The 23,457-nt window shown below is 33.8% G+C and overlaps 1 protein-coding gene across 1 annotated transcript; it reads right to left on the bottom strand.

The window, feature by feature from the left end:
* Positions 1-9,522: 9,522 nt before the first annotated feature.
* Positions 9,523-23,220, bottom strand: LOC133178970 (golgin subfamily A member 1-like). The gene is made up of 19 exons (XM_061313630.1): positions 23,073-23,220; positions 21,623-21,732; positions 20,769-20,845; positions 20,477-20,567; positions 19,988-20,062; positions 19,203-19,300; positions 18,630-18,758; positions 18,247-18,395; positions 16,454-16,565; positions 16,178-16,273; positions 15,432-15,560; positions 15,004-15,195; positions 14,153-14,248; positions 13,711-13,863; positions 13,149-13,244; positions 12,742-12,831; positions 12,158-12,260; positions 10,639-11,399; positions 9,523-10,115 (listed from the first exon to the last, which is right to left on the bottom strand). The coding sequence occupies exons 2-19, from the start codon at positions 21,720-21,722 to the stop codon at positions 9,957-9,959; spliced, it is 2,706 nt and encodes a 901-aa protein (XP_061169614.1). The 5' UTR covers positions 21,723-21,732; positions 23,073-23,220; the 3' UTR covers positions 9,523-9,956.
* Positions 23,221-23,457: the final 237 nt, after the last annotated feature.

Genomic DNA, 23,457 nt, shown 5'->3' with positions numbered 1-23,457 from the left:
TATTTTTTCCGAGTGAGATCTCAGAAACGGTAAGAGATTAAGACACCAAACTTATACGAGTAATAGATCATGAGGAGTAGGCGAGCCCATTTGGGTTAAGCGTGTCAGCCGTCACTTCCGGTCGTCACAGGAAGTGATCAAAGAAATCGAAAATTTCAACTTTTCTTTTTTGAATTTTTTTTTGCATCACATTATTGCATCTTGTGTGTAGTTTCGAAATATGTCAGTCCCACCGGAAACAAAAACGACAACTTCCGGTTAGAAGAGGAAAACTACATAATTTGAGTAATTTACTTTCCCTTAAATATCTTTTATAGATAAAGTATTTGAAATGATTTTTAGATATGTTATTCAGACTGCAAATGTCTAGAGTAACGTCAAAAATCTTAGTAAAATTCACTTCCGGTCGCGTGTTTTTCCTGTCCTCAAAATGAAAAGTTATCTCAGCGAGATCTCGGAAACGGCATGAGATTAAGACACCAAACTTAAATAAGTAATAGACCTTGAAGAGTAGGCAAAACACATAGGGTTCAGAGCGTCAGCCGTCACTTCCGGTCGTCACAGGAAGTGATCAAAGAAATCGAAAATTTCAACTTTTCTTTATAAAATTAAAACTTGCATCACTTTGTTGCATCTCTTTCGTGTTTTGAAATATGTTAGATTCCACCGGAAACAAAAACTGCAAACTTCCGGTTTAAAGAGATAAACTACGTTATTTCGATGTTTAGCTTTCTCATAAATATCACTTAAAGATAAGTATTTGAAATGTTTTTTTTATACATATGCTGTAGATACTACAAATGTCATGAGAAAATTCAGAAATTTTTATTCAATTCACTTCCGGTTGTGTGTTTTCCTGTCCCAAAATTAGAATGTGTTCTCACAATTGCTCGGTAAGAGTAAAAGACTGAAGTCTAAAACTTTCAGGACTTATGGTCAGTCATCAGTTCATTTGCATCGTGTAAAAATCGTCTGTCGTCATTACTTCCGGTCGTGACAGGAAATGAAGAAAAAAGTAATTTTTTAAGTTATTTTGTTTCTACATCAGTTTTAGGCTTATACCGACGTTGGAAAAGACATGTTTATGCAAACAGGAAGTAGTATAACGGAAGACCTTCTCATTACTAGTAATGAGTTTCTAGTTAAGGTCTTCCGTTCCAGACGGAAGACCTTATAGTGATTGTACTGTTTATTATTATTATTATTTTTTTCCCCTTTTTTTGTCGGCAGGATTTCTCAGAGATGACTGGATGGATTTTTCTGAAATTTTCAGGGTTGATAGAGAATGAAAATACCCCGAGGCGTTTTTTTCATTTTTTCAAAATTCACTTCCGGTCGTCAGATATTTCCGATTTCCGTTTTTTTCAAAAATATTTTTTCCGAGTGAGATCTCAGAAACGGTAAGAGATTAAGACACCAAACTTATACGAGTAATAGATCATGAGGAGTAGGCGAGCCCATTTTGCTTAAGCGTGTCAGCCGTCACTTCCGGTCGTCACAGGAAGTGATCAAAGAAATCGAAAATTTCAACTTTTCTTTTTTGAATTTTTTTTTGCATCACATTATTGCATCTCATGTGTAGTTTCGAAATATGTCAGTCCCACCGGAAACAAAAACGACAACTTCCGGTTAGAAGAGGAAAACTACATAATTTGAGTATTTTACTTTCCCTTAAATATCTTTAATAGAAAAAGTATTTGAAATGATTTTTAGATATGTTATTCAGACTGCAAATGTCTAGAGTAACGTCAAAAATTTTAGTAAAATTCACTTCCGGTCGCGTGTTTTTCCTGTCCTCAAAATGAAAAGTTATCTCAGCGAGATCTCGGAAACGGCATGAGATTAAGACACCAAACTTTAATGAGTAATAGACCTTGAGGAGTAGGCAAAACACATAGGGTTAGACGCGTCAGCCGTCACTTCCGGTCGTCACAGGAAGTGATCAAAAAATCGAAAATTTCAACTTTTCTTTATAAAATTAAAACTTGCATCACTTTGTTGCATCTCTTTCGTGTTTTGAAATATGTTAGATTCCACCGGAAACAAAAACTGTAAACTTCCGGTTTAAAGAGATAAACTACGTTATTTCGATGTTTAGCTTTCTCATAAATATCACTTACAGATAAGTATTTGAAATGTTTTTGTTTTTTTTACATATGCTGTAGATACTACAAATGTCAAGAAAAAATTCAGAGATTTTTATTTAATTCACTTCCGGTCGTGTGTTTTCCTGTCCCCAAAATTAGAATGTGTTCTCACAATTGCTCGCTAAGAGTAAAAGACTGATGATTAAAACTTTAAGGACTTATAGTCAGTAATCAGTACATTTGCATCGTTTAAAAATCGTCTGTCGTCATTACTTCCGGTCGTGAAAGGAAATGAAGAAAAAAGTATTTTTTTAAAGTTATTTTGTTTCTACATCAGTTTTAGGCTTAAATCGACGTTGGAAAAGACATGTTCATGCAAACAGGAAGTAGTATAACGGAAGACCTTCTCATTACTAGTAATGAGTTTCTAGTTATTATTAAGGTCTTCCGTCTTCACGGAAGACCTTATAGTGATTCTACTGTTTCTTATTATTATTATTAAGGTCTTCCGTTTTCACGGAAGACCTTATAGTGATTCTACTGTTTCTTATTATTATTATTATTCTTATTATTATTATTATTTTTTTGACCAAATTTTGTGCAGGCGTTTTCTCGAAAACTATTCATTGGTTCTCCGTGAAACTTTCAGAAAAAATTGGTCATTGTATGAACTTGTTTCATCACAAGAAAAATTTGGAAAATTCCATTTTGGTTCCAAGTTACGGGCAATTTCCTGATTTTAAAATGAGATTTTGTCGCCCCTTTTTTTCAAGAATGGCTAAAGATATGAACTGGAGACTTATTGGAGAGCATAGAACGTGACTTCTAAATTTGCAGAATCGTATTTTCGTTCGTCGTCGGCACTTCCGGTCGTTTACGGAAGTGATCAAAGATATCGTAAAATTTCAACTTTCTTTTTTTAAATCAATACTTACATCACATTATTGCACCTCTTTTGTAGTTTCGAAATATGTTGGTCCCACCGGAAACAAAAACGTCAACTTCCGGTTATAAGAGAAAAACTACATAATTTGAGTATTTTTCTTTCCCATTAATTTCCTTTGTAGATAAAGTATTTGAAATGAATTTTAAATATGTTATTTAGACTGCAAATATCTAGAGTAATGTCAAATATCTTTGAAAAATTCACTTCCGGTCGCGTGATTTCCTGTCCTCAAAATGAAAAGTTGTCTGAGTAAGATCTCAGAAACGGTGAAAGATTAAGACACCAAACTTATATGAGCAACAGAGCTTAAGATATAGGCAAAAACATTTGGGTTCAAAGCGTCAGCCGTCACTTCCGGCCCTCACAGGAAGTGATCAAAGAAATCGAAAATTTTAACTTTTTTTTTTAATTAAAAATTGCATCACTTTATTGCATCTTTTTCGCAGATTCGAAAGATGTTGGTCCCACCGGAAACAAAAACGACAACTTCCGGTTATAAGAGAAGAACTACATAATTTGAGTATTTTACTTTTCCATCAATATTTTTTTTTTCTAGATAAAGTATTTGAAATGAATTTTAAATATGTCATTCAGACTGCAAATGTCTAGAGTAACCTCAAATATCTTTCAAAAATTCACTTCCGCTCGCGTGTTTTCCTGTCCTCAAAATGAGTTGTCTGAGCGAGATCTCAAAAACAGGTGAAAGATTAAAACACCAAACTTTTATGAGTGATAGACCTTGAGGAGTAAGCGAAACCATTTGGGTTAAACGCGTCAGTCGTCACTTCCGCTTGTCACGGGAAGTGATCAAAGAAATCAAAATTTTATCTTTTCTTTTTTAAATCAAAACTTGCATCACATTATTTCATCTCTTTCGCTGTTTTGAAATATGTTAGATTCCACCGGAAACAAAAACGTCAACTTCCGGTTTTATGAGATAAACTACGTTATTTTTATATTTAACTTTCTCATAAATATTGATTATCGATAAAGTACTTGAAATGATTTGATATACATTGTAAATACTGCAGATATCCAGAGAAAAGTCAGAGACTTTTTTAAATTCACTTCCGGTCGCGTGTTTTGCTGTCCTCAAAATTAGAATTTGTTCTCACAATATTGCTCGGCAACAGTAAACGACTGAAGTCTAAAACTTTCAGGACTTATAGTCAGTCATCAGTTTATTTGAATCGTGAGAAAATCTTGTATCGCTGTTTCTTCCGGTTGTGACGGAAAGTGGTGCAAAAAAGTGACTGGTGAATGGTTAGCACGTTGGATTTTCACGCTGACGACCAGGGTTAATTCTCTAGAGTGTCTGAATTTCTTTTATCACTTTTTCAGCTTGAATTTTCGTTTTTATTTTCAGAATCTAACGGAAGACCTCTCATTGCTCGCAATGAGTTTCTAGTTATTATTATTATTTTTTTCCCCCAAAATTTTGTGCAGGCGATTTCTCAAAAACTATTCAGTGGTTTTAAATGAAACTTTCAGGAATTATGCGTCGTCAAATGAACTTTGTTCATCAGAAGGAAAATTTGGAAAACTCGCTTCTGGTGCCAAGTTATTGACAGTTTTCTGATTTTAAAATGAAATTTTGTCCCCCCTTTTTTTCAAAAATGGTTTAAGATATGAACTGGAGACTTGTTAGAGATGATAGGTTATGTCTTCTAGATGAGGGGAATTACCTTTTTGTGCGTCGTTAATACTTCCGGTCGTTACCGGATGCGAATTTAAAAAAGTCGTATTTTTAAACTTTTTTGTTTTTCTATATTTTTCTTTTATTTTAATAAGGTTAATAGAGACTCTTCTGAAAATTCTTTATATATAATTTATTTTAGAATTGATCAATCCAAACTCTAGATATTCGCATTTCTAAATTTGAAGCGGGTCCAAAATGGCGGCTGTCTCTGTAAACTCCGATAAGTAGGTCAGAATTTACGGAGTCAGCCGAGCGTTTGTTTGAATGAAAGTACCATAAGGATCAAAGAAATGTGAAGGAAATGTTGGATTGTCACATCACAATTTCGTTGCAATTCTGTTTCGCAATAGAGTTTTAATCCGGGGTTTCCTCAAACGTCTACTATAATTTTTCTTGTCTGTATCTCAAAGTAGAAAAACGACATGACTACAAGTGGAAATACGATAACTACAACCTTTTGTTTTACACCATGGAAAAACTGATCCTAAACCATGGTTATAAGTAAAAGCTTTTGAAGAAACTTGCCTGACTAAAGCAATCAATATATAGTAATTATTTCGTGGCCATTGTTTTTTCCCCATGCAGGCTTGTGTCATATTAAATGAACAGAAAAGACAGAAATAAGAAAACCATTTTTTTAAAGATTGTTTAATGAAAATGATTAAAATATTTTTTTTCTAAAAGATGTTGTTATTGAACATAAATGGTATCAGATTCCTTGACCGTCGCAGGACGAGACATGTTTTTGGGCGAAACATTCTAGTCTTCCCATGAATGTGTAACTAATCGGGATAGTCCACTTTGGGGGTAAACAGGAAAATAAAACTTGAAGAAAATCTTACCTAAATCACTGCTTCAGTGTTACTTATCCATACGATATATAATAAGTACAATATGATAAATATACTTTCTCAAGCTCGATATTCAGGTTATAAGAACATACATTTTGATATTTCATTGAAACCATCACCATTCAATAGAAAATACATTCCGAAGGAAATGCGCGAATATTTAACCGTGACGTTTGGCGCGAAATAATGTATCGTGACCAACCTTTCGTAGTAGACAAATGGTCTGATGCAGAAGTATATAGAAGTGCAGAAAAAGATTACATGGACATGCCTGTATATGGAATTACATGAAATAAAAAGTTGAATACATAAAGAATAAAAGAAAGTAAACAGTATCATCAGAGAATGGCTAAAGATATGAATATGAAACTTGCTGAGGTGATAGAGCATCAAATGTATATATGGTGATTGACCATTATTTTTCGTCGTTCCTACTTCCGGTCGCAAACGGAAGTGAATTCAAAAATGTTAAATTCGCAACTTTTTGTTTTTCAATATTTTTCTTTGGGATTTACAGGGTAAATAGAGAGTCTTCTGGGAGTTTTATGCATATTTTCATCTTTTTGATTGAAAAAGTCTGCAGAGATTTTTATAAAATTCACTTCCGGTCGAGTGTTTACCTGTCCTCAAAATTAGAATTTGTTCTCACAATATTGCTCGGCAACAGTAAACGACTGAAGTCTGAAACTTTCAGGTCTGATAGTCAGTCATCAGTTTATTTGAATCGTGAGAAAATCTTGTATCGCCGTTACTTCCGGTCGTGACAGGAAGTGATGCAAAAAAGTGAATGGTTAATGGTTTGCTTTCTTGGATTTTCACGCTGAATTTCTTTTATCACTTTTTCAGCGTGAATTTTTGTTTTTATTTTCAGAATCGGACGGAAGACCTCTCATTGCTCGCAATGAGTTTCTAGTTATTAAGGTCTTCCGTTTCAGACGGAAGACCTTATAGTGATTCTACTGTTTATTATTATTATTATTTTTTTCCCATTTTTTGTCCAAGCGATTTCTCAGAGATGGCTCAATGGATTTTCTTGAAACTTTCAGGGATTATGAGAAATAAAATAAACTAAAAACATTTTTAAGGATTTTGCAAAATTCACTTCCGGTCGTTAGATATGTCCGATTTCCGTTTTTTTTAAAAGAGATCATGTCCGGACGATATCTCAGAAACGGTAAAAGATTAAGACCTCAAACTTTCAGGGATTATAGATCATGACAAGTACGTTTGCAGAATATGTTTAAATTTGTCAGCCGTCACTTCCGGTCGTCACAGGAAGTGATAAAAAAAATCGAAAATTTCAACTTTTCTTATTTTAATTAAATCTTGCATCACATTATTGCATCTGTTTCGCAGTTTCGGAATATGTTGGTCCCACCGGAAACAGAAACGTCAACTTCTGGTTATTAGCGAAAAACTACATACTTTGAGTATTTTACTTTCCCATAAATATCGCTTATAGATGAAGTTTTTGAAATGATTTTTAGATATGTTATTTAGACTGCAAATGTCTAGAGTTATGTCAAATATCTTGGTAAAATTCACTTCCGGTCGCGTGTTTTACTGTCCGCAAAATAAGAACTTGTCAAAGTGAAATCTCAGAAACGGTAAGAGATTAAGACATCAAACTTATATGAGTAATAGAACTTAATGAGTAGGCAAAACCCTCTGGGTTAATAGCGTCAGCCGTCACTTCCGGTTGTTACAGGAAGTGATCAAAGAAATCAAAAATTTAAACTTTTCTCTTTTGAAATAAAACTTTCATCATAAAATTGAGTCTCTTTCTCAGTTTCTATATGTGTTGATCTCACTGGAAACAAAAAACGACAACTTCCGGTTATAAGAGAGAAACTATGTAATTGGTATTTTTAACTTTCCCAATAATATCTCTTATTGATAAAGTTTTTGAAATGATTTTTACATATGTTATTGAGACTGCATTTGTCTAGTATGAAGTCAACCATCTTAGCAAAATGCACATCCGGTCACGTGTTTTTCTGTCCTCAAATTGAGATTTTGTTCACCTTATTGCTCAAAAACAGTACATAACTGAAGTATAAAACTTTCAGAACTGATAGTCAGTCACCAGTTTATCTACATCATGTAAAAATCGTACGTTGCCGTCATTTCCGGTCGTGAAGGAAGCGATGCAAAAAAGTGAATTTTTAAAGTTTTTTTCTTTTTACAGAAATGTTTGGCTAATGCAGATGTTAGATAGATCATGACCATGCAAATTATTTTCAGCGGAAGTGCCAACCGAAAAACAAGAAGTTGTCTCAAACATGAGTAGTTGTTCATGGAAACTTTTAGGGATGATCAGTTGTGAATAATTTAGGTGTAGAATGAACATTTTATTCGTTTGGAGCACTTTCGTTCATGACGAAGTACATAAAGAAAACAGAAAAGTAATTCCGTTTGTTTTTATCTGTATTTACATATCTTTGGAAGCCTTGTGATAACTTTTGTTAATTATTTAGAGTAATCTTATTGAGAGGATTGTTTTTTTTTTCAAAGAAGTCAAGAAAACGGAAGACCTGTTATTGCCTTGGCAATAAGTATCTAGTTATTATTATTTTTCTTCCTGGGTACTTTTTTGTCCGTGAGTGATCTCCGAAACTACACATCCGATTGAGGTGAAACCTTTTTAGGGTTACTAGGCATGTTATGTAGATTTGCGGAACGAAGGTCATTTTGCGCGCACGCGCATGCACGTGCGTGCGCGTGCAATGCGTAAAATGACCAATATACTTGAAATAGCTGTAACTTTTATATTTTTTGATGAAATGCTTTGATACTCAGAATATAAGGATATATTAAAAGTATGAACAAGATGACATGGTCAACATGCACATGCATGCACGTGCGCGCACGCGCAAAGCGTAAAATGACCAAATTACTTGATATAGTTGTAACTTTGAAACTTTTTGATGAAATGCTTTGATACTCAAAATATTTGTATGTATTTAAAGTGTAGACAAGGCGACATGATCATCATGCACATGCATGCATATGCATGCACGTGCGCGCGCGTGCAATGTGTTAAATGACCAATTTACTTAATATAGCCGTACTTTTTATATTTTTTGATGAAAAGCTTTGATAATAAAAATATACAGATATATTAAAAGTGTAGACAAGATGATGTGGCCATCATGCACATGCATGCACATGCGCGCGCGTGCAATGTGTTTAATGACCAATATACTTAATATAGCCGTAACTTTTATATTTTTTTATGAAAAGCTTTGATACTAAGAATAAACAGACATATCATAAGTGTAGACAAAATGGCATGGTCATTATGAACATGCATACAGGTGCGCGTGCGCGCAATGCTAAGATGACCAATATACTTGATATAGCCGGAACTTATATATTTTTTGATGAAATGTTTTGATACTGAGAATATAAAGATGCATTTATAGTACAGACGGAATGATGTTGTCAACCTGCACATGCATGCACGTGCGCGCGCGTGAAATGCGTTAAATGACCAATATATTTAATTGCCTTATTTAATGAAGCTTACAGGAAATAAGACACCAAAAGGGAGTTGGGGAGCGTTTGGGGAACATCTGTAACGGTCCCCGTTACAATTAATACTAGTTTAATCTGTTTTTAGTTTAAACACCGGTGTAAATATGGGCATCAGTCTCTGTCCCATGCATGTTCCTGTAGCCTGTATTTGATATACATCCCAGAGTTCCAATTATTCTTGCTAATACATTGAAGGTTTTTAGTCCTGTTTATAGCTTATCATAACTGGTATACTAACAGATCTTTCCATAAACTACTAGATACTTGTCAAAGGCATCATTGGTTCGGCATCTTATATTTTATGCTTCAGTGTTTCTGGTTAAGTGTTATCATATGTCTATATACGGCAAGTAGTTCTTCAGAACAACTGGAGAGCCACTGCTATTAATAACAAACAAAAGATTTAAAAGATAATAATTTATTATTATCCAGTACATGAATAAATAATTCTGTGTTGTGTACGACAGCATGATTGCATATGAGCAATAGATTTCTAGGCTTCAAATTGTGCATTTTTAAAGTATAGAAAGTTTTTATACTTTGTAAACTCCTTAATTTCAATTTTTTAGCTATGCTCTCTCAAATTGAAGACAAGAGCACCATCAAATTATATGAACAAGCATATGATGATGAATTTTCTAAGGTCATCTTGTCACTAAGTTAATAACAGATAATAAGTTTCAGAACTCGTGCACAATCCCTTTGTAATTATAAATTACAATAAAATATGTTCAAATCAACAAGATATTCTATTTTGAGAGATAATTTCTTTATGCAAAACTGATATTGGATTGAAGTATTTCTTTAAATATGCATAAAACACCATTTAAAAATAGCTAGAAAGAAGGTGGTATAAATTTGGCCCTCTGTCCAGCGCCACTAGCAGGCTTACTGCCAAACCAAGACATCTTCCACTCTAATGTCTCTCGTATAAGTTTTTGTTCTTCAGCACTAAACTTCAGCAGAACTGAAACTGCTCTTATTAGCTGAATGGCCTGAAAAATAAAAATGTTGTCAGTGAGTTTCTTAATATGACTGTGGGTAAAGTTTGTTCTTGTCTGCATGAAAAGTATCTAAGATATTAAATAAGCAAACCATATCTGATAAAAATTGGAGATTACTATGATTTATTACATGATCGAGATGCAGAACTCTGGTTCCACATGCATTAAAAAAATGTTTATTGCTAAAAATAACAAATACATACACATGCATTGGAACTATGTACTAACATACAGAATGTAAGTAATATACATGTACAAGTATTTCATTTTGATATATGTACATAGAAACAAAGTTACTGTAAATCACTTTTTATTCCCGAGAACTTTATTATTGTGTAATTACGCAAGACAGTGTGCTAGCGGAAATTTCATTCTCGTGTATATTAGAATTCCTTAAGGCTATATAGAACAATGAACTCAATTCATGAAAATTTTATCTCACTTATAACAAGTTAATGGCTATCTCGCGAAAATAAGGTGTTGCGAAAAATAGGTGATCTGCAGTATTTCTTACCTCTGCCTCTCGACTCAGCATAAACTTCATCACAACATGCTTAAGATATTGGAAATTGATATCCTTCTCCAAAGAGTTCATATTAGCAGCACTATTGAGAATATTACCCCTCCCTTCAATGCTGTCTTGTAAACGTTTAACCCTGTCCTGAGATTGTGTTAAGTGCTGAACACTGCTAATGTCATGTAAAACTGCTGGTGAATTGGGAGACAAATTTGTCTCTCCTGAAGGAACAACACTGGCATAATTTGGTGAAGGTGGGGTCCTGCCCCTTGCACCTCCATTATGATAACCGTCTAAATGCTGTTGATGACTTTGCGGAACCTGACTTGTCACACCACTCTGATCCCGTAATGGTGATTGCGACCTTAAGTTCATTGGCTGATCGTTAGGTAGAGCCTGGACCTTTAACTCTCTCTGTAATGTCTTTTTTAAATCACTAAGCCTCTGTTCCTGTTTTTTCAATGCTTTGTTTTTGTCAGCCACTTGGTCTTGTAAGTCTGTCACTTGTTGTTCTAGTTCTGTAATTTGACTATTGTGACTGGATTGCTGCTCCTGGAGTGTTTCATATTCCTGAAGTTTTGTGACTAGTTCACTAATTTTACTTTCTGAAGTTTCGATTTTCTGTAGTAGCTGCTGCTTTTCAGTGTCCTTTTCACAGTTATCACTATGTAATTGCTGAATCTGTGTTTCTAAATCTTTCTTGACTTTCATCAGTTCTTGTGAAAGTTCAGCATTGCGAAGGCATAATTCATCTTTCTCTGTTTGAAAAAGACATTCATAACATTTCAGTAATTAAGAATGCAGTTACATATTCGTGAATAAAACATAGTTACTTTAAATCTAGATGAGACTACTGGTAACTTGCTGATCAAAATAAAAAAACAAAAAAAGTGACTAAGCATATATTGCAGTATACAAAAATCAGAAAATTGCACATGACCTTTGAGCAATCACCTCAAATCTATAAAGACTCTTTGAATACTTAAGTGAATAAAACTACTTATGTAAAACACAAAAGTGTGTAAATTTATGCTTTAAATACATAAACCATTCTGACCCTATAAACACAAAAGTGTGTTCATATATGTAAATATAAACCATTCTGAGCTTGAACTTCACAAAATGTCCAAGATCCATTACAACGATTGTGTAATTCATATCAAGCATTGTCCTTAACTTTTGTTCAAGTGACCCCAAAATAATCGTTTTTTCTATTAAACATCCACTAAATCTTAAGTAACAGGTCTGTAATCTGTGACCAATTGACCTAAAAAACTGTAGATATCTTTTCTAACCATACTTGAACTATGAAGTAAATATAAAGTCACTCTGTGGGTTGGCAGGAATTAAAGTTAAGGTATAGCATCAGAGCGTAGATGGACAGACTAGTGGATCCCGTGATTACTATAGGGCACCTGCACTTTGATGTGGGGCCCTTATAATACAAACATGTTAATAAAAAATATTTAACTCGATCATTTTTTTTTTATTGCTGTGCACTAATATTTTATTTTACCTTTACTACATGATGAAAATTCTTTTTCCCTTTCCTTTGTGGATTTCTTTGAGTCAGACATTTCAGTTTTCATAGACATTATCAATGTCTCTTGTTCCTTAATCTACAAAAATACAATAAAGAATATATTGTGATCATTCAAGTTCTTTTGATTACCTATTGATACATGTATCTACCAAACTATTGTTTTCACATTATCATATACAGTTTATAACTTGTATTTTTTTTCTCTCTTAGCTCAAAGCTGAGTATCCCTTCAATAAAATTCCCAATGCATTCCCTGCATTTTCAAAAAAGTACCTGTTCTCAATCAAAAATGGGGAAAAAAAGAGATTTACATGTCCTTTAACTGCATAATAACACTGCTACCAAAAACATAATTTGCATAGCAAAGGAATTAATCTGCATGGCAGGTACCTTGGTACCTTGGATTTTCTGACATGCTGTTATTCAATACTTTAAATTAATAATTACACCTACTCTAGATAAATGGAGAAATAGTCAAAAGCATTCATGTCTGCTGTTTTAGCCAAATTCATAAAATTATGAATAAAATATCTTTAAAACAGAAACAAGTCAGATACCTTTTCTTGAGATTCTTGATGCATTTTTTTCTCATGTTCCAGCTGACCTTTCAAAGTCTTTAATTCACTTGTCAGTGATAAGACTTCATTCTACAATGAAATTTAGGACAACAGTGGCAGATTAAAGAATATGAAAATTTAACTTAGTTTTTGGAACATTGCCTTGAAATGAAATACTATTTCAATACCTTCATTAAAAAGACCAGCTTTTTTGTGAGTATGAGTCAATTTCTGGATACATTTCAAAATAAGTTTTTTGAAAGAAATTTGAGATAAAAAAAAATTTGTTAAACAGAAAAAAGATGTGATAAAATCTGGCCCCATATATCACACAATATCATTGCAATATCATTACACAATATTTACAGTTCATTAAAAAAGAATAGAGACAGCAAACATTTTATTACCATGTGTTTGTTTTTCTCTTCCTCAACCGCTTCCATTTTCTTTTCTAGGTGAATCAGTTTATCCATGTAGTCCTGTAGCTGACTCTCACACTGGGACTATCACGAGAATAAAAGCACATACATGTATTAAGATCTACACAGAAAAGTTAAGGAAGCAAAACATAATGAGGTTTGATGTTTGTGACATTTTCTCCACTGCTATTGAGAAAAGACATCTTTGCTAACAAAGATATATTTTATCAAGATTTAGGAAAATGGAAAGACTTATGAATGTCTTAGTATTATATTTCGCCTAAACTAACTTTACTGCACAACAACAAAATGCATGATTAAACAATGGTACAATCAGTTATTCTGCTTTTCAAATAAGATTATCAAGCTGCATTTCTGAGATGGATCAAGAGTTGGCTGTTTTGATGATACATTGAATAAAAGAATGAACTTCAAGATTGAGAACATCTGGAAGGTTAAAATTTTAAACATCCTGCATGTTTGAAATATTAAATTTTTCGATGATGTATATGTGTATCAAAATATCTTTCCGAAAATGTTTGTAACTTACCATTTTCCTTTCTGAATTATCCTTCTCATGCTCTTTTGCTTCTTCTAGGCTTAGAATCTGAGACTCCAGAGAATCAATTTTTGCTCGTAAATTATTTTCAACATCAATCTTCTCAAATTTCACTTTCTGAAGCTCATTTTCCAATTCTGCTCTCTAACAAAAAAAGGAATAAAATTCAACAAGGCATTTTTCAATAATAAAGAAATGGTTTGTATATTTTAAACTGGTACAATGTACATACAAAATGATTGTCCAGTAGATAATAATTGAGGGAAATTGTAGGCACCCTAAATTTTCACAACCTTTAAATTCTTAATGAAGATTGTTTTAACACAGGAAACTACCAAATACTAGTGGAGGATATGGGTTTTATAATGTCACTTTTATTAGCAAAAATATTAAACAAGACACATGAACACAATGTCATTTATTACAAACAAACCTCCTTTGCAAAAAGTTGATCCTTCTTATTGGCCAATTGCCAATTTTCCTCCACTCTTTTCTCAGCATCATCAAGTTTATTTTGAAGTTGTTTAATCTGAAATGAACACACTATTTCATGAAAAATTCAAGACTTACAACTCATGAAAGAAGAGTTTTAATCTATTAAATACATGTATATATTAAATATATATAAAGTTATCATTTGTCAGAATGTAAATTTGTTGGTAAGGTTGATTCAAGAAATCTACAAAAATTGGTCCCCCATGAAAAATAATGGTATGTTGAAGACCTTATAACCTTGTTTTACAGAAACAATTCTTAAAGAACTCATATCAATATTTCAAAAAACTGATACATGAATACAAATGCATATGTACTGACTTAAATGGAAACATTCACCATTTGCATTGATTTTTGCATAATTTAACAGATATATATAGTTATAATCATTTTTAATTTTTGCTAGCAATCGACAACTGTTAAGTTATTTAGTTTGATAGTCACTTGGTACTTGACATCATGTGACACCTTCCGAGCTTCTCTATGTAAACATACCAAAAACAATCACAGAAAAATCAAAATACATGTACAAGGCAACAGTGGGATTTTGTGGCTAAAATCTTTTGTATTATATACTGGTAAATAAAACCATAAAGTAAAAATGAACTCCTGCTTATCATTTATAACATATAACAATTATATTTTCATAGTATTTCCCATTACATCTCAGAAGAAGGAATGGATTCATGGCAAAAATTCAAAACTTTAATTCTTATTTTTATGATAAAAGTCTTTTAACAATGTTGTTGCAACACTGTTGATTTTCATGTAATTTTTAAAGTTCCTTACCTGTGCTGTAAAAGTTTCGCGAACTGTTTCAGTGAGTTTCTGGCTCTGTGCCAGCTCCTCACTGTCCTCAATGATCTTCTGATTGAGATGTGAGATCTGCTCCTCCAGGTGAGATATCTTATCACTCCAGCTGGACTTGATCTCAGTCAGTTGCTGGCGACTCTCCTCCAATCTCTGCTCCAGTGTTCTCCTCTGTTTGACCAAATGTTAAATTCTTATTGATTACTGATGGAAATCTTACTCAATTTGCTAAAATTGTGTGTAATTTTATTCAAATTAGATTACTTTTGTTTCAGCAAAATTTCACATGAATGAACAGAGGAATGTTGAATTTGAAGTGCATCAATTCCATATAATCTTCTGAATGATTTTGATATCTAATGATCTCATTACCTTAAACAAAGTGATTTTTTTTTTCTGAATGTTACCTCATTTTCCATTGCCCTTGTTTTATCATCTCCTTCAAGGTTCTGGTCCTGAAATCTTTGTTCTAACATTTGGATCCTCTCCTGTAACTTTTCAATATGATCATCCTTCTCTTCAAGGAGCTTAGTAGTCTAATATAAACATTGGAAACAAGGCACATCAAAAATACTTAGTTCAGATATGTGTGGAAATGAAAGCATAGATATATGAAAATATTCTATGTATATGTAAGTAGATCACATGTCCTTCAATTTTGTGTCTTATAATTGTGCAATTCAGTCCAGACCAAGACATAAAAATTATATTGTCAAAGATGTTTAATCAGTACAGGGCTCTAATTGGCGACTAATTTAGTCGCCATGGGGCCTAAAAATTATGATTGGCGCCTAAAATTTTTCTGTAAGTCGCCAAATTGGCGACCATTTAAATTGACTTGGTGATCGTCAAATTATGGAACTATAAACATTTTAAAATGTTATTTTATAAAGAGCAGAAAAGAAGTTCAAAAGTTAGCAATGGACATGTCTCTATATATTGACTAATATCAGTTTTTAAATTGGTGCCTAAGAAACATTTGCCTGGGGACTAAAAATTTGCAATGGCACCTAAATTTTTTTTTTTGATAAGGAGCCAGTTGGCGCCTAAATTTTAGAGGTCACATAGAGGCCTGCAGTAGATCAATACTTTTACATACAGAGTCAAGAACAATGCCTTGAGTGATACCTATAACTTTAAGACAATTTCCCACCTTATTTTTGTGGAGGTCAAAATTTCTTATCATCCCTTGATGCTGATTTTCCAACTCTGTCTTAGCTTCTTCTAAAGAGGAGATTTGTGAGGTTTTCTGTTAATAAAATACATGTGAAATGAACCCTTCAATAAAACATGACTTTTTAATAAAAAAATAATGACTGATAAAAAAAAGAGCACTGGGTCTGCCATTAAAATTAACTTGTAGTGTACATCTCATACTTATTGTATATGATAACACTTTGTTTAGCACCAGAAAAATAAACCAAATTACCTCTGTTAATTGACCTGTTAATACATCTATCTTCTTTTCTAGGGACTCTTTCTCCGTAGTTAGACTTCCCACCAGCTGAGTGTGGGATGAATTCTCCTCTGTTAACATTTCACTGAAATATAACAAAAAACATGTGTAAATAGAACCATTGTATATTAAACATAATCATACAATTTTTCAAAAATTTTTGTACATGTATATGTTTATCGAAGGACTGAAAATGTATTTGAGATGGTATACAGAATTTCAAAATTAAGCAAAAAATATTTGTATATGCCAACTTATCTCATCATTTATACAAGAAGTAACTAGATATCACTGAGATGGTGGCCATCTCAAAGGGCCCCGCTTTCAGCAACGAACATGAAAATGTAATGTAGCTGAAAGGGTTTATTTTGAAGAGGAACATTTGTGTACTATTAAGGGATGTGCTGTTTGAGTCTAAAGGGCTTCTATGTCATTCTTGTTATAATAAAAAATGGCGTGAAAATCATGGGTGCTCCATACCCTCCATCAAAAAACGGCACAAAAATCACGGATGTTGCATATCCTCTAGGCTATTTTTGACCTTGACCTTTGACCTAGAAACTTCGTTCAAGGTCACTGCACATCCATTGACCACTGGCACTCTGTGAGTGAAGTATGAGCCACACTGGACCAAGGGGAGAGAAGATATGCTCCGGACAAGGATTTTTCATATAATTCTGCTATGACCTTCACCTTAGACCTAGAAATATGGTTCAAGCTCACTGTACATTCTTTACCTAAAGGCACTCTGTGGGTGAAGTATGAGCTAGATTGGGCCAAGGAGAGAGAAAATATGCTCCGGACAAGAATTTAAACAGAGAGCCTATTTTTTTCCTTGACCCTTGACCTAGAAACTTTGTTCAAGGTCATTGCACATCCATTGTCCACTGGCACTTTGTGAGTGAAGTATGAGCCACACTGGACTAAGAGGAGAGAAGATATGTTCCTGACAAGGATTTTTCATATAATTCTGCTATGACCTTCACCTTAGACCTAGAAACATGGTTCAAGGTCACTGTACATTCTTTACCAAAAGGCACTCTGTGGGTGAAGTATGAGCTAGATTGGGCCAAGGAGAGAGAAAATATGCTCCGGACAAGAATTTAAACAGAGAGGCTATTTTTGACCATTGACCTAGAAACTTCGTTCAAGGTCACTGAACATCCATTGACCACTGGCACTCTGTGAGTGAAGTATGAGCCATATTGGACCAAGGGGAGAGAAGATATGCTCCAGACAAGGATTTTTCATATAATTCGGCTATGACCTTCACCTTAGACCTAGAAACATGGTTCAAGGTCACTGCACACCCTTTACCCAAAGACACTCTGTGGGTGAAGTATGAGCCAGATTGGGCCAAGGAGAGAGAAGATATGCTCTGGACAAGAGATCTCGGACGGACAGATGGACGGACTGATCACTATAGGGCGCCCGCAGAGCAGGGCCCTAATTATCTACTTGCCGCAGCCAATATCTGAATTGAGTTTTATGCCCATCAAGATATTTGTTGGAAATCGTTTGATGAGGTATCGAGAAAACTGGAAAAACCAAATGACCATTGACATTTAAATTTGAAATCAATGGGGACCACCAACTTACTAAGGGCAACTCGTGTATGAATAAATAAGAGAATAAGGTTCTCAGGACAAAAATCAGAACCACTGGTCTACAAACAATTTTGTCCTACTTTTCTAAAGAGGCACAAATATGAGGTCAGCACCTAATTAAGAGCAACCTTGCTTTTTAACAGATTATGCTTTGCTAACCATGTTTGCTGTAGTTCCTGCAGTTTATTCTGGGCTGCTTTTAGCTCCTGCTCACACTTTTCACTCATCTTTTCTGCAGACAGTAACTTGGTTGACTTTTCCTGGAGTTCTGCCTTCACTTTTGTCAACTCTTCTTGAGTATTTAACAGCTAAAGAAAGTAATGACACATATAGTGTGTAAGCATCTTAATTTTAAAAGATTGCATAAGCACTTTTTAATGATACATGTATATTCTTTACCCAAGAGATGAAAATGAACCTAAAAGACTTGCAAGAGAATGTGTGAAAGGGCATATCATGTTATATTTTTACACAATTTTGTTTTAAAGATGTTTGAAATACATGTTATCTTTTGATACATCATATTTCTTCATGATACATACCAGGTGTTTAACTTTGGCCATCTCCTGAGCAGCCAGGCCCTGTAATTCATCGGTCTCTTCCTCTCGCTCAAATTGTTTGGTTTTCTCATCCTCTAGTTGTTTTACCCTGTCAATCAGAGTTTGCTTTTCCTACAACATTAAAACCAAGAAACACATTAAGCAATGCCCCACAGAACATATTTAATGCAAACAAGATCAAATATGCAGCTAGACATTTGCTTTATAAAATAATAAAGTTTAGTGTTCTAGCCTGAATCCAAATTCCTATACTTTTATTTTGTATGAGGTTATCTTTTGATAATACAGGGTTGTCCCTAAGACCCGGGGGCCAGGGAATTTCCCCACCTATATTGACATAATCCCACAGTTACTCTGTTATTCCCCCTTAACCCCCTGCTAAGGGAGGAACCCCAGACCCCCTTCTACTTTTTAAATGTCCCCTTCTATTTTAATTCTTAAGGACAACCCTGATAACATATTTATCATAAAGCTCTTAAAAACCTATTATGCATCTTAAATAGCACTAGGATTATATGTAACTACATGTAATCAGTTCAACAAATATAAAACTACCTCATCCTTCTTCTGTAGAGCCAATGTGAAGCCCTCTGACAGCTTGGCACGACTCAGCTGATACTGCTCATTCTGTTCCTGTATCTTCTTGTCTGTAGCTAAAAATAGAAACAATCTGCCTAATTATACATTGTTTTGCATCTGGATTCTGAATTTGCTTGGTTGTTCTTGGATTTTCAATACTGAATCCAGGTTTTTGAAACCATGAATCTATTAACCACTGGAGGAAATTCTAGTTTGGCTTCAGAGGATTACAAATGGTTTTTTTTTGTGACTGAGTGCCTTATATACATATAATTTTATTACAAATTACATATTCTGTACAAACAAGTCACTACCTAGAAGAAATGTAACAAACCCCCCCCCCCCCCCCCATTATGTGGCATTTTCTAATGAAACATATATCTTATTCAGATTTTCTCAAAACCTGCGAACACAATCAATGTTTAGATCTGCACAAAAGTAAGAGTAAAAGTTTATCATATATTCTCTAGGATCAGTTATCACAATTAAGACTCAAAATATGCAATTAATTACCAGTTTTACATAACAGACTTTTTTAAGCATAAATACCTTTACTGTTCAGAGCACCGATGTAGTGCCTGAAAACAACTAAAGCAAAATAAGATTCCAAACTACTCAGGAAACATAAGATTTCAGGATTTTTGTCACAACATACTTTCTTTCATTTACAGGATCATCAGGTACTAAATGATCTTTTTGAATATCTCATTTGACTTGGCACTCTTTGAATAAAATTTCAGGAATTTCCCATGTGGCTATACCTTCCTGTTGCTTCTCAAGACTGGTTTCCAACTTCTCAATCATTTTGTTTTTCTCCTTGATTACTGATGCATATTCTGTGCATAGAAAGAAAATATAGGTAATTCAGGATATAATAGTATGAACAAGCCAACACACATTCATTTATCATTGTCAAATATTTCAAAACTCCTATTTTCCTTTTGCAAATGCACTAAAAGGACTATATCAAACTTGGTAAAAACAGGATCCATGATTGTTTTACTTTGTCAACATATATACAGTAAAACTTGTCTAATATGGACAAGACTGGTTCCAAAGAAATTGGCTGGATAAGGCAACCTTCCAGATAACATTAAAAACAAAGGAATTTACTGTAATGTGACTTAAAGTTTACACCGTATTAGACAAGATTTTGGATTACGCAACATCCAGATTAGACAAGTTTCACTGTATAAACACTGATTCCTATGAACCTGTTATACCTCTATATGAGATCACTATGTACTCACCACTTATTTTACTTTCAAGCTTTTTGCACTGCTCTGTTCTCCTGACCAGTAAATTCATTACTTCCTCTTTAGTTCCAACTGTTTCAGGATTCTAGGGTTTATCAAGAAAATAATTGGTTAAAAAATCTTACTTACTAGTGATACAACAGTATCTCATTCAAATACAGATAAACTTTCATTACATAAACAATACCATGCTGTTAATTACTGGTATATTCATCTATTCATCCCACTACCCCTTTATCCCCACATCAGTTTTAATTAGTTTTCCACCTTATACACAAATTGTTACCTCCTCTTGTGTCACGGGAGACTGTGGTGGTATGTCAGCTGACTCCTCCCCAAATAGAGTCTGAAGAGAACTGATCCCTGTGAAAATCATTATGCAATAATAATATTTGCAAGTCTTTCCCTTATATAACACTATCTAATCAGGGCGTATTTAATTCTGTGTAAAAACAGGTTCGTCATGTGTCCTTAAATTCATCGTTCAGTCATTAACTATTGACGTAATTTAACAGTGATGCCATAAGTGGTAGACGAGTTCAACACAATTAATTTATATCGTTGAATTTTGAAAAAAATTCAATCATTTTATGGGTTTAAAACTTTATACATAATATACATTGTAAATCAGTCTAATATAAGTACACTGTAATAAGATATCATTTTAAAACTTTCATCGGGATGTAAATACAGGTTGGCATGTGATCAAATCTACCATAAGCCCTTCGGGCTTCATGGGATTTGATCACATGACCAACCATAAATGAGCCCATTAAAACAAAAATACATGTCCTTTTACTCTCTGTTCATATACACCTATACACCATCAGTAACCTACAAGTCTGAGATCATTAATATTGCAAGTGACTCTTGACATCATTGATTGTGTATCATACTGACTTAGTCAAACTCTAAAAAGGTTACTGTAACAAAGAAAAAAATCATTAAAAATGTGAAATACAGGTATCACTGTTTCAATGTTTAAGTGGTTTTTATGATTTAAAAAAAAATCAAAATAAAATCACTCTATCTTTTAGCAGGGCTTAAAACAGTAATTTGTTTTCAAAGCCAGCCACCACAAAAAAAAAAAAAAAAAATAATGTAAAATAATGAAAAAAAAAATTTAAAAAAATTAAATACCTTTCCTAGGCGTTGAAGCATTTCCACTGGCATTTAGCTTCTCAGCATCAGGAACATTCCCCCCTTGCTCTTCTATTTTCTTCTTCAGTTTTGCAAACATATTTATTTTCCTGCAGAATAAATAAAATTAAAATGATTATGTGTGCAATATGATTTTTAAAATCTATAGACCAATAATTTCACTTGTTTTGAATTTTCTGTCTTCCATCAGCCATGTTGACTTACTGAAGATATCTCGCTAAAGATGTTTGTAGATACGACTATCAAGGGTTAGGAGGTGGATAAAATATACAGATTTGTGATAAAATGTCTAGAATTAAGGGATTGACCAATGCTGGAAAGTGGAGAAATACATCTTAATTAACCGGGTGCAGAAAATCTTGCGCCTTAAATTTCACTTTATTTGCATTACGGGATCTGTAGCATTATGGTCAAAGACTAAAATATAAAACCATAACACTACAGTTCTGCAGCTAAGCTTTTTTCTTTAGAGAAGTGGACAGGCTTTTGCCTACATCAACTTCTCTTCGCAAGCCTTCATGTTTTGACTCTGGAAAACGTATAAATTTGGAACCGGTGACGGCCTACACTTCAACTGACATTTTGTCTAAAATATGCCGAATGTATGCAACAGATGTCACCGTCCCATGTTATAATAACAATTTCAATATAAATAATCATAACTGTCACATGAAAACCTTCCTTTATGAGTTGTTCAACAAAAAATAAACTCGCCTTGATTTAATGAATATGTTGCAGATAAATAGTAAACAAAACTTTCTTCATTAAAATCAGCAGTGTTCAGGCTTCAGTTTGGTAATGCAACTTACATATGATGTCATGTGACGTCAGAGTATCTACACGCACCAAATGTCAGATGCGGTAGAAGAGACGGGTCTAAATAGTAAATTGAAAAGTTGTATCTGCGCTTGCCCAAACGGTCGCACAGTCAACATATTAGTTTTTCAATCCTTCAAGAGTTACTTCCTCATAATTTAAATCTGGGATGGAGATCTTGTAAAAATGGATTAGCGATAAGCAAAGGAAGGTTTTCTTGTGACAGTTGTGTTTATTTATGTTGAAACTGATAATATAACGTGTTACGTACATCCAGGCACATTTTAGAGGAAATGTCAGTTGAAATGTAGGCCGTCAACTGTTCTAAATTTATACGTTTTTCAGAATCAAAACATGAAGGCTTGCGAAGAGAAGTGGATGTAGGCGAAAGCCTGTCCACTTCTCTAAAGAGAATACAGCTAAGCATACACCTGTACACTGGTATGTGTGATATCACGTTAAAATATTGTTTCTATTTCAAGGCAGTAAGGCAGATATTCGCTTGGTTGTAGAAATGAATATAAGCTTAAAGCAATTGCCCGTAAATAGTGTTCCTATGATTTTGAAACTGGTTAGTAAATAAGCTCGGTTTCAGATTGTGTCGAAACTTTACCTGCCGGTTTTCTTCAAAACGACCTCTCTAAACGTCTATTCTATTAACACCATCTCACCAACGATAAATTTTACTCTAATACATTTTCTCTCATGTACAATTGACCAACTCTTAAACAAAAACAGGAACACATTCGATAACACTGTCCGCTGATCGGCAGCCAGCTTGGCAAACGGAAGTCCAAATGTCAGGATAAACGCAAATGTCGAACCCGAACTAATAAAACACGCGACTACAGAAATTACTTTAATAAAAAAATAATTGTGATTTTATGTGAAGAAAAAATTAGTTTGTAGGCTCTTTTGTAAAACAGAGCCCAAGGGCGGAAAAGGTAGCGAAAGGTGTGTGTTGGGGGGGGGGGGCTTTTTTCCGAGAATAATATTTT

Source organism: Saccostrea echinata, unplaced genomic scaffold (assembly GCF_033153115.1).
Source record: "Saccostrea echinata isolate AGI-Se365-2 ecotype Australia unplaced genomic scaffold, CSIRO_AGI_Sech_v1 ptg000004l, whole genome shotgun sequence".
NCBI classification, from domain to species: domain Eukaryota; kingdom Metazoa; phylum Mollusca; class Bivalvia; order Ostreida; family Ostreidae; genus Saccostrea; species Saccostrea echinata.
The sequence above is the reverse complement of the archived record's forward strand: the minus strand, read 5'-3'. Positions and strand labels throughout refer to the sequence as shown.